This window comes from Ambystoma mexicanum, chromosome 6p (assembly GCF_040938575.1).
Source record: "Ambystoma mexicanum isolate Mex_15411 chromosome 6p, UKY_AmexF1_1, whole genome shotgun sequence".
Taxonomy (NCBI): Eukaryota; Metazoa; Chordata; class Amphibia; order Caudata; family Ambystomatidae; genus Ambystoma; species Ambystoma mexicanum.
In genome coordinates this window covers 880,234,682-880,247,227 of record NC_090935.1, presented here as the reverse complement: position 1 = coordinate 880,247,227, position 12,546 = coordinate 880,234,682, and the positions used below count along the sequence as shown (strand labels likewise).

Below are 12,546 nucleotides of genomic sequence, written 5' to 3'. Positions count from 1 at the left end.
ACATGGCCATGGTGCTGTCCGTGAGGACCAGTACTGTCTTTCCCTGCAACTTTATCTGAAAAGTCTTCAAAGCTTTGAAAACTGCGAACAGCTTCAACAGGTTTATGTGGTTGGATGCTACTGCTGGGGACCAAACGCTGTGCGCTGTCTGCTGTAGGAGGTGCCCCCCCCCCCCCATGAGAGATGCATCTGTAGTGAGAGTGGCTTCTACTGTGGGGTGGTGAAGGTTTTCCCCTTCAAGAGGTTTTCCCTCGACCACCACTGCATAGAGAGCACGAGAGCTGCCGAGACAACCACTAAATCGTCTCATTCTCCGCTGACCTGACACCACTGGCTGTTGAGCCACTCTTGTATGTGGCGCATGCACAAACGTGCGTTAGGGACTAAATAAATGCAGGATGCAATCATCCCTAACAGTCGCACGGCCTTGCGTACCGTCACTTCTCGACTGGCTACATACTGAGAAATCTGAAACATGTTCTGCACCCTCTCGTTGGAGAAGACAAGGCCGTCTTCTGTCTGAATTAGGGCACCCAGAAACTGCTCGACTTTGCTGGGGTCTAGGCTGGACTTCTCGGATATAGAGAATCCCAGACTGAAGAGTAGGTCTATAGTCTTTTGGATATTTGACAGGCATGTTCCGTAGGGATCCCCGTTATGAGCCAGTCGTCGAGGTAAAGATATACTGGGATGGATTGCCTGTGCAGGTGAGCTGCGGCAACTGCCAGCACCTTTGTAAATGCTCTTGGGGCCGAGTCAATGCCGAAGGGGAGAACCTTGAACTTTGGTGTTTGCTTTCTATCATGAACCTTAGGTATTTCCTGTGTGCTGGTAACACTGAAATATGAAAGTATGCATCTTTCATGTCCAATGTTGCCATGTAATGCCCTTGCGTTAGCAGAGGGATTACTTCTTGCAGCGTTATCTTTCGAAACTGTTGTGGTTTGACACATTTGTTTGGTGGGCGCAAGTCTAGCACAGGGCACATGGTGAGATCCTTTTTGGGTACAAGGAAGTACACTGAGTAAATACCCTTGTTTACCTATAGAACGAGGATGACTTCGATTGTGCCCTTTTCGTGCAGGATCTCGACCTCTTGCAGCAGGATCTTGAGGTGTTCCAGTGTTAGACGTCGGGACTTTGGTAGTCTGAATCGAGGTGGCCAGCTGAACTCAATGCAATAACCATGGGTGACTGTCTTGAGCACCCACTGGTCTGTGGTAATCCCCTCCCATGCGTGCAAGAATGATGTTATACGTCCCCCGACCGGGGAGACGTTTGAGGGGACCCGGAACTGAGAGTCATTTCTGACTGGACACCAGGGAGCTTCTAGGGGTGGCATAGCGACCCCTTCCCTTCCCACGGTGTGTGATTTGAGGCAGCAGTCCCTTATCCTGATGACCATGTGTTACCCGTTCCATATATTGGATATGTGAGGGAACGTCAATAGGACTGCCCGCGAAAGGAGCAGCGAGAACTTCCACCTTGCTGTTGAAAGGGCCTTTGAGTAATCTGGTTTAAAGATTTATGTTCTTTCTTGGCAGTTTCCATCGCCTCATCTGCAGCTTTGCCAAACAGGTTAGACTCCTCGACCGGTTTGTTGATGAGACGCTTGGGTCTCAGGTTTGAACCCCGAGTTCTTTAACCAGGCGTGTCGTTTCAAAAGGTTACCATGGGCCAGAGTCCTCCTGCTATCTCCGCAGCATCTAGGGTGTTCTTGAGGACATTATGATTTACTTGTCTACCCTATGAGACAATTGTGAGCAGACATGACCGTACTGGTTCGGGGACCTCCTGCAGGCCCTCCTGAAGCAGGTTCCACTGCACATCACAATAGCTGGCCAACAGCGTCGTATTGGTGGCAATCCTTATCTAATACGCTGCCGCAGTAGTGACATGCTTTCCTAGGGCATACAGTTTTTTTGCAGTCTTTGCCCAGTGGTGCCTCAACCGTGGAAAAGGGTACCCCTGCCCTCTTTCTTGTTGTAGTGACCACGAGAGAATCTGGGGTGGCATGTCCCCGAATATAGAGAGGGTCTGTAGGAGGGGGGCAAAAAGGTTTCTCCAGCCCTGGGTTCACAGCCCTGGTCTGTGAAGGCATCAGTAAAGAAGGTGTGATGCGCCTTCTAATGGAGTTAAGCAAAGGGATAGCCTGGCTGGCAGGTGGCTTCTCCTTTAGAATATCCTCCACGAAATCAGAGTCCAGCACTGCTTCCTGCGTGGCTATTTGGAAATGTGCGGCTGCTTTTTTCAGAATGGCATTAAATGCCATCTGGTCATCTATGGGAGATGCCTGACAGAGAGGTGGGGAGGTGAGAGGGTCCATGCATATTGTGTCAGGATCTGGGGTATAGGTAGTTTACAACGATGGTGGGTTATCCACTGGTGGCTCACCCCCCCGCCCCAAACTGGGCCCTGGTCAGTGGGATCCTCAAAGGGATCACCCTCTTGTAAATTGGGGTCATGAGGAAACCTGGTCCTGATCCGTCAGGTCAAAGACCTCCTCATGAAGTGGGCAGGAGGTTCTCTGGCATTTAGATACTGTGGGGTAAAGGTCTTCTTCACTAGGCCTCTTGGGCGTAGTAACCTTTTCTGAGAAGTCCACAAAATGTGCAAGCCTATTCATACACCCTTCAAACTTTCCCCTGGTCCATAAAGAGGAACCAGAGGGGTCCAGATGGGGAAAGGGCTCCTCCTGGGGATCTACCTGCTTAGAACGCCGGGATGTTTCTAAAAGAGTCTTTGATAAAGGCTGGGGGCTCTTAGAATAGTCTTCCTGCCTTTCCTGGCATGTGGACGTGTCTTTCGGCTTATTGGCTGCCGAAGAAATCTTTGCGAGACTCTACGGATGTTCAGCGTCTCTGGCAGGGGTTTTGGCTGTTCAAGCAGCTTCACTGTAGATTTCTACGTTGCCGGAACCTTATGCGTTGGTGCGGTCTTAAGAGGCATCTCAATTGCCTTGTGAATTTTGGTGCTGACGCCCTTGTCTGTGGAGTGCCCGGACGCATGCCGCTTACGCGGTTGTGGGGAGGGCTACCGACCGCGCAGATCGGCGGGTGCCGTCGAGGAGCTCGCCTTAGACCGTCCCGACGAATCCATCAAGGCAGTAACTGGGAGTTGTGTGCTTGCCTCCATGAGTACCGGGTTCGTCCCGGTCGCCGGGATGTACACTCCCCATAGCAGAACTATTGTCCTGCCTGCTGGGGACAGATGGTTTGGAGCGCGATCGCTCCGCTGAAAGGTCGATGGCATCAGTATCAGAGCCACGCCCGTCGCTCAACTCCTCGTCACTCTCTGCACCTGTGGTGGCGGGGGAGCTACCCTCGGCCTGCATCATGGCCTAGGCTGCCCACCATTTAACTCTATGCGCTCTTTCATCATTTTAGGACCCAACAGCTGACAAAACCGACAGGACGCCTTGTGGTGATCTCGAGGGAGACACTTATTGCACCTTCGGTGCGTGCCCTTCCAGGTGTACTTGTCTTTACAAGAAGGGCAACATTTAAAGGGTGTCCTGTCCACAGCTCATGTTTACAGCGACGGCAAAGAGAGGGAAGAAGGAAATACATTCTTGAAAGAAATGAAAACCCCCCAGAGCCCACTCTCCCTAATGTATAGGCCGGCCAGAAGGCCCAACCACACAGTCGACAGCATCGACCGGAGCACCAGCCGTCGAAGTCTGTGGTCGTCTTCCGTAATTGTCGGAGAATGGGACGAACATATATAAACGACCAGAGGTCGTGGAGAGAATATCATTTTGCAATTTGAAAGAGCTCTGCATAAGGCGACCAGTTAAGCTGGCCGGAAAAAAAAAACATCTAAGGGATTTTGGATACACTGCACATCACGTTGGGGATAGTGTTACAGGCACGCCCATGTCAACTTCCCCTTTCAATCCTTGAAAGAGAAGATGCAATACTCTGCAGTTACCACTAGATGTCGGACTATATGCACAGAATGCGATTCTAAGCAGATTCACAAGCATCAGAAATAGTTCGTTTGAGGAGAGGGTCTGGAGCTCTCCAATCGTCTAGCCGAACTAAAGGCTACTAAGAATGCTCTTTTCCAAGTTAGACATTCTAATTCACATGAGGCAATAGGCTCAAATGGTTTTTGCATTAGGGCCAATACCACATTGAGATCCCATTGATTTGGAGGGTTCACAAATAGGGGGGCTCTAAACGTAAAAAGGCCCTCAAAGTGCCTTTTAATGGCTTCGTTGGAAAGAGAGACTTGTGTTCTCTATTCAGATAAGCACCAATAACTGATAAGTAGTGTTTGCAGGTGTCTCCTTTGACACCAGTGGAAACTAGAGAAGACATGAAGGACATGACATTATCAATAGAGGCCTTTAGAGGGTTATGGTCTTGGTTCAAGGCGCATTCACAGAAACGTAACCATTTGCTACGATATTGATTCTTAGTAGAAGCTTTACTAGAAGCGGACATGATGGTTATGTTTTGATCTGACAAATGTAAGTAGGAAAAGGTTAGTTTTTTAGGAACCCAGCCTTCAAGTTGAGCAATTGAGGGGAGGGGTGAAGGACCTGCCCTTTCTGTTGAATCAAAATCTCTCTCCATGATGGAAGATCTAATAGGGAAGTCCCTTGCTAACTCCAGAAGGTCTGGCAACAAGATCTGGCGAGGCCAGATCGGGGCTATTAGAATCACTGTCAAATTCTGTGACATTTGGAATTTGAGTAATATTTTGTGAATTAATGGGAGAGGTGGGAACGCATAAAGTGTTAGGTTCGACCAATCCATATGTAGAGCATCTCCCAGGGACTGAAGACCCTGACCTTGCCTTGATGAAACTGAGACAAAGTTGTGCTGGTTGGCAAAGAGGTCTACTGATGGATGGCCCCACTTCTGAAATAATATCTTTGCTACCAACGGTTTCAGCTCCCACCCGTGCTGAGCAGACTGCAACCTGCTTAGTTTGTCTGCTAGGACGTTCTCTTCCCCTCCAGATGGGACGCAAATAAAATGCGATTTGGAATGGCCCAATACCAAATCGACTGTTAGGAGAGACAGAGGAAGGGAACAAGTACTCTGCTGCTTGTTGATATAAAACATTGCAGTGGTATTGGCCGTTAGAATTTTCACCACCTTTCCTTGAAGGGAGGAAGAAATTATTTGAGCAAAAAAAATATGGCTCTTCGTTCCAGGACATTTATGTGGTCCTTTTCCTGAGGGGACCAAAGACCGTGAGCTATTAGACTTGGGCAATGGGCTCCTCAACCGTACTCTGAAGAGTCTGTTATGACTATTTGGTGAGGTGAAGGTTGAAAAGGAAACGCTATTAACAGGTTCTCTGGGGAGTTCCACCAGAGTAGAGAGTCCTGAACTTGTTTTTTTAATTTGAATTTGAATTTCCTGGGAATCCAAGAGCTGGTTCCAGTTGCGAGCAAGATGCCACTGGACCGTTCTTATATGGAGCCTTGCAAAGAGAACTATGTTTATACAAGAGGCCATAAGGCCAAAGAGTCTTTAAATCCACCAAGCTGTTAGGGTCTGGTGGGTACTGAACTTTACAGTGGTTTGTTGAATAGCTTCCAGGGGTGGAAAGGCTTTGAGTAGAGTAGTATCTATAACTGCTCTTAGGAATAGGATCCTCTGTGAGGGATTGTCTGGGAAATCCCAGGTTGAAAAGAGTATGGCAAGTTTATTGCATTTTCTGAAACAATTCCTCTGGAGACTGTGCCATGAGAAGCCAGTTGCCTAGGTAGGGGTATACATGGACTGTCCTTAACCAAAGGTAGGCTGCCACTGACCCCAGAACGTTTGTGAAAACCCTAGGAGACATGTGAACTGGTAATGAGACCTTCCTATTGTGAATCTCAGGAACTGACAGTGATGTTTGTAGATGGGGGATGTGAAAATAATCATCCTGTAGATCTACAGATGCAATGCAATTGTTTGGATGAAGAGAAGCCAGAATCTGGAGGAATGGTTACATTTCAATTGACAAGAAATTGGTTCAGGTCTGAAAGATCCAGAATCGGGCGGATCCCACCTCATTACTTTGGGATCAGGAAGTAACGAGAGTAATATCCCAGACCTATTTCCTCTTGAGGAACCAACTCTATCGCTCCTAGGAAAAGGAGTTTTTGGATCTCTTACAGGAGCTCCTGGGATGAACATTTTTTTCACTACAGCTCCCATAATACTTAGAGACTGCATTAGCAATTTAATTACATTCACCTGAAAAGCAAGGCAACACAGCCTACCTGAAGAGTGTTGGGATACGAAAGCGCTACGAGGAGAACAGCAGCACAAATGCAGAGAGGAATCCAACCCTGTGAACATTTTGGCAACAATTGGGATCTAACCCAGTGAATTGGACACTTGGGATTTAACCCAGTTATATATTTTTTCTTTCTTCAGGTAGTATATTGACCAGGAATTGGAGTGCACGCCTCACCCCCTCTTTTTTACATAGAGTTGGTATAAGACTTCCTTCCTTGCGTCTCCCATGCTTTGTGTGTTTTTGTCTAGCCCTTAAGCTGGAGATGGAGAAGGGCCTTTACCCTTTGTGCCAAGGGCAGCTGGGACTACTGCCAATGGAGCTGAAAAATTGCCCATTAGCATGAAAGGTTCATCTTTAGGGCACCTTGTATTTGTTATCTAGGGTCTTGGAGATGTGTGGATCGGAATGAGGCTTTCCCTCCAATGAGCTAGAGCTTATTCTAAAAGCGACAATTCCATGGGAAGTGGAACTTTTGACTGCTGAGATGGCAGTTTTCCAAAAACACCAGCCTTTTCAGGCTTATCCTTTTGGAAGGACTTCTTGTGCCTGCAAGGCTTTAGTCATGATGTCATGAAACGCCTTAGATGAAGACTGAGGGGTGTCATCCTCTGAATCCAATTCAGAATCATTTGAAATGTTCTGTTTTTTGGGAGCAGGAGCAGAGTCTTTGTTGGCCACGGGTATAGTGACTGGTTCAGGAAAACGATCAATGGGAACCGATCCATGAGGTAACATAAGTGACATTTTGTCCTTGAGGCGTTGAGCCAGAACCTCTAGGAAGGGATCAGAAAGCATGGTTTTTAGCACAGTATTGGTGATGTCATTCGCCATTTTGGAAGAGCTATGTTGAGGGTTTTCTAGTCTGATAGAAGTTGAAGAGTCAACCCTGTTAGGTGGTTGGGTAGGATTATAGATGTTCAAAACCATGGGTCTAGGCACCTGGCACCTGGATATTGGTTAGAACCAGCTGTGGTCCAGGTTGTGTTGGTACCCAAGTATGTTGACTAAAATTGCCCTCGCACGGAGGAGAAAATTGAGGCAAAATATGAGGCGACTGAGCTCCCACAGGAGTGCTGAATAATTGTTCTGGTGAAACCGTAAAAAATGTGAGGCATCAAAGTGTTCCGAGTCAGAAATTAGAGTACAATTATCCTTCTGACTTTCCGGTACCAAGGCAGAAGCCACAGGAGATTTCTTCTGTTTGTGCTTTTTTGGGGAATTTGGTACTGGACTAGATCTCGAATGAGAGTGCTTATTCTTCTTATGAGAGGAATTAAGTGATTTCATCGGTACCAAGAAACTTGAAAGTTCAACAGTAGTAAAGGGTAAATCCTTTTCTTTCGGTACCGAAGTACCAGAAGTTTTAAATGCCAACACCGACTTGGAGTGGACCGAATCAACCCCGGATTCGCGAGCCTCTTCGCATGTACCCTTGCCTGTTCGTCTTACCGAGGCAATAAAGGGTTTTCCCGGTACCGTTGTTATTTTGTCTGGTGTAAATAACTCTTTCGGTGCCAGGTGGGTCTTCGGAGACCCTTTCCTACCAGGAGGTACTAGTGCTTTCCCACCCAGATGTACTTCCAGGTAAATAGGCAGGGGGTTTCCCCCTGAACGGTCCCGTGAAGACTCCAGAACTGAGGAGGCAGTCTTCCCCTGGGTACCAACAGCCGGTGCCGAAACTAGTACATCACCTGAGGGGTACAGTTCCCCTCTTACTGATCTCGGCCTTGCACCTGTTCTGCACAAAGTCTTCGGTCATCTTCGGTACCGGTCCCAGCTGTGACATGGAAAGAAGACTATTCCAAAGAGACCTCGGGTGAATCCCACAGCAAAAGACACAGGTACTAACCGGGTGATGTATTCCCAAACAGCGGACGCAGACATGATCGGGGTCGGCAACCGAAAAATGCTTCTAGCAACGGATGCCCTGCTTAAAACCTTTCGCATACGGCATGCGTAGAGGTTGGCACCATGATTTGAACCAATAAAAATAAAGAACCAATCACTAAGAAAAAAGGGATGGACAGCAGAAAAGAAATGCCCGAAAAGGAGTCGCAGTGCAGCAAAAATTCAGACTCGCACAGTAGGCAGTAAGCAAGAACTTGGTGGGAACGTTGGTGACATAGGGGTAAGGTGTGGGCCTGGCGCACGGAGGCCCTACCCTTTCCAAAACTCTTAAGTGACAGCTATTTTTTCAGCCAGCTTTTCCGGCCCGCCGGGTGCAGGCGTTCCCAACCAGTTAGTAAGGAGGGAGAGCCAGGACGACTGAGAAATATATACCCACTGTGACAAATCCCTAGATGTTGTCAGTTCTCCCCAATGGGGAGCCCATTCCCATGAGGTGAGGCTGATAGTCACCCTACGGGTGGTTTACAGCGAGAGGATTTCATGGAGAGAGACACCCACCTCTGGGGATAGGGACAGACATCTAGGGAGAATGCAGAATGACCCCCTCCCAATCAAACCTACTCAACATACACCTATGGTACAGCCTAGTACTATTGTGTAATTAACAGTATATTTCCTATTCAATTCAAAAAGCCTCTGGTAAAAAGCACTCTCCAATCATTCTTCCAACTATTCTTACATTGTACGATTTTAAAACAAAATTTAAATAATTTTTGTACTCCAAATGATCTATTTTAACATGCTATGTTTCCATATAAACAAAATTCAGGCCATTTAACTGTGTGGCATGCCCTCCTTTAACCCAATATAAAGCCCTTGCAGCAAAGCCAACCACCATGGCAGAAGGGCACTAGATAAGACCAAATTATATTACACCTCCAAAATGGCCTTCAATCATCCCTCAGTTCCCTGGAACTGGATGAGTGCCATCTATCAGCAGTATGATACAAGGTGAACATTATGTGTACAAAGGGTGGGATGATCACGTTCTGGACATGAAGGCATGTGTGTGCCCCCACCCCTTCCCCTTGCTCGCTTGTGATTCTGTGTGCCCCCCTCCCCTTGGTCGCCTGTTATTCTGGGTGCCCCCACCCCTTGGTCGCCTGTGATTCTGTGTGCCCTTACCATAATCAACCTTATCTAATTTTTACATTGCATTGCATTTGTAAGCCGCCACTGCCCCACAACAGGGGGTAGTCACCTTGTACTTGCCCACCGACTTGATACTTGCATTTACGTGCTGCTGCCGCCCTGCATCATGGGATAGGCTCCATATACTTGCTCATTAATTTGATACTTGCTCATTAATTTGACACTTGCATCTGTGTGTTGCTGCCACCCTATAAGATGGGCAGGCACCATGTATTTGCCTATTGCTGGACCTTTGCACTTGTCTGCTACTGCCGCCTGTAACCTGGCGCTAGACTTAATGTATGTCTAGCGCCTTCTCCTTTTGCACTTTGCGTATGATATACTACCTTGCATATTCTGTGATGCTGTAATTTACGTTATACGCTTCCTATTCTGTAACCTGTAGCACTGAAACTAAGTTTAAGCACCTAGATACCTCAGGGTTTTGCTCGCTATACAAATAATAAATACAAATACAAACTCTCAACGCAAATGTTATCTTTGATTCACAACCTTCTCTTACACGAAATGACTAACACTCACTGCCCAAGTTCTTATATTCTGTAATCTCAGTAGAACACATTTGATCAGCAGGTATAAATGCACTTCAACCAAGGAGAACTAACATTGTAAAAAATGAAGTGTGTACCACTGCCATTCCAGCACCAAAAGTTTTTACAAATAACACTGCTTACCTTTTTCTTTGCCAAAGTGACCTCTGTGAATGGCAGATTGAATGTTGTATATGTCTACTTCTCCAGTTGAAAGACCAATCAGAGCAAAGTTACCACAGCTGGTTAAATCAACTGCCTGCAGAAGACGAAGGGTGCTATTTTTTAAAAAGTTCAAAGAAGTAAATGTACATTATCTGCATCTTTACTCACAAAATGTGGACATTGTATCTGGGCAAGAGGTCAATAACATTCACTAACAAGCGCTGGCAATGCCAGCAGTTTTGGCTTTTGTGTAGGCATGGGAAAGTCATTTGCCAGGCACTGCCATAGAGGGAATAACTGACCATTGATGGTAGCAGCTGCAACATACCTGGGCATATAATAGCAAGCAATGCCTAGCAAATTCTTATGCACAAGCCAAAACAGTTGGCTTTACCAGTGCTTGTTTTTAACATGACTTCAGTAAAGGACATGCTTAGTGATTATAAACCGAGTGGCTGGAGGCAGACCTGATTAAAGCATGTTTGCACCAGTAGTGCCTTTACTGCTGAATTAAGTTATTAACTTTCAGAAGAATGCTTTAAAAAAGAATCAGGCTCCTTGAGCTCAAACCGTAAGGCTTGATAAACCTAACTGAAAAAGATCCTAGGTGGATGCGTTTTGGGCGGGGAAGGGCAGGAAGTGGGTGGGATTGGCCATTGGGATTAACATGGCCTTAAGCAGTCAATGGGTGGGTAAATAAAAAAAACACCTACAAGCTTTGTATCCCTCCCCATATGCCATTTCTCCCTAGCTCTACTCTAATGCAATTATTTTGGCTTAGAGGTGGCGCTAAAGCTCCATCTACTACCTAAAACTAAGTAGCAAAATAGGTTCCATAAGATGTAACTGATGCCCCACAACAAAAATCAGTAGCCGGTCTGATAGCACAGCGAGTAGAGCGCTCGCTTTGACATCTGTGCAGATTTTGCTGATGCAGGATTCGAATCCCGGCAGGGCCAAACTCAGCCTTTCATCCTTCCGAGGTTGATAAATGAGCACCACACACCGTGGGTAATAATAAGCAGTGCTCACATGCCTGAGGGTTCGTAGCGCTATATAAATGCTAAATCATTATTATTAATAATTATATTAAACATTTAAGACCATGATTAGAGCTTTTTTTTATTAACAGTATCCATAAATGATATAGTGTGGACCTTGTTACAAGTACAAAAGAGAACTATACAAGTAACAATGAGAGAAACAAGCATGTTTAGAAGGCCGGGAACACAGGAGAAGGTAGAGAATAAACTGGAGTTAAGTTGAATGAGGTAGTAACAAGTAAAACCTGGTTTGAATTTTTGAAACTATAACACACCACCTACAGTTTAAACTGCATCAAGGTGAGAAAACACTACACACACAGGTTGCTTCCAAGGCTCTTGAATAGAAATTTGGTTTTGTTGTGTCCTGAAGGGTTTTTGTAATATATTTTTATCGGGCAGGGGGACAATAATGTCAAACAGATTTGATCTTACTGCATTTTAAAGATTTGTTTGGTTCCTTGTGTTAAATGTACTGACAAGACATATATTACTCACCGTAATCGTATTTTTGGTGCTTGTATATGCTTAGATTCATATGCTATGCATATAGTCCAACATGTAGTGGTAATCGCAGAGCATCTTTATTTCGAAGATCTAAAAGGGACGTCGACTTGGGCGTGACTAACACTATCCCTTATTGTGACGTGTAGTGTACCCATGATCCCTCACGCGTCGAGGTCCCCCCGATTTTTTTTCTGCCATGAGGGAACCTGAAGAGAATGCGCGAGAAGAAAAGAAGGTGTAAGATTTCTATGTTCCTTCTACTCCAAGAGGGGAGGAAGGGTGGGCACATGTGAATCTAAGCAGATACAAGCACCAGAAATATGATTACGGTCAGTAATATAGGTCTTATGATGCTTGTGAATCTGCTTAGAATCACATGCTGTGCATAGACTCGCGAGGAGTACCAGGAGAGGGTGGTGGGATTTGTGAAGGAACAGCAGCGAAGAGATGTCTTACCACTTGAGAATCAGTCTTAGAATGTGTATCTAAGCATTAATGTTGTGTAAAGGTGTGAACATAACTCCAAGCAGCTGCTTTGCAAATAGAATCTAGAGGAACATTTGCAATGAAAGTTATAGTAGCTCCAATGCCTGGAGTAGAATGTGCTCTAGGCGTAAGTGTAAGGCTCTCTTTGACTGAGAGGAACACATTTGGATGCATTCAATGATCCATTTAGAGATTGCCGACTTAGATACAGGGTCCCCTTCTCCATCAGCAGAAACAGAGATGAAGAATTAATCGGTCTGTCGAAATGGCTTTGTTTTATTAAGGTAATACATCACTGCTCTCCTAACATCTAGTTTATGAAGGCTTCTTTCAGCCGAGTTAGTGGAATTCTGAAAGAACGTTGGAAGTTCAATGGACTGGTTTACATGGAACTTGGAGATGAATTTAGGTGCAAAGCATGGGTGCGTGCACAAAACCACTGTGTCCTTATGAATAGTAACAAATGGGTGTTGAACTGAGAGAGCCTGCAGTTCACGAATTCTCCT

The 12,546-nt window shown here is 46.0% G+C and overlaps 1 protein-coding gene across 1 annotated transcript in view; it reads right to left on the bottom strand.

Annotated features, from left to right (window-relative positions):
• Positions 1 to 12,546, bottom strand: part of WDR36 (WD repeat domain 36) — an 804,166-nt gene that overhangs the window by 323,137 nt on the left and 468,483 nt on the right. The window contains exon 13 of the mRNA XM_069625487.1: positions 9,984 to 10,098. Within this exon, the coding sequence (XP_069481588.1) occupies positions 9,984 to 10,098 (115 nt within the window). The remainder of the gene's footprint in view (positions 1 to 9,983; positions 10,099 to 12,546) is intronic.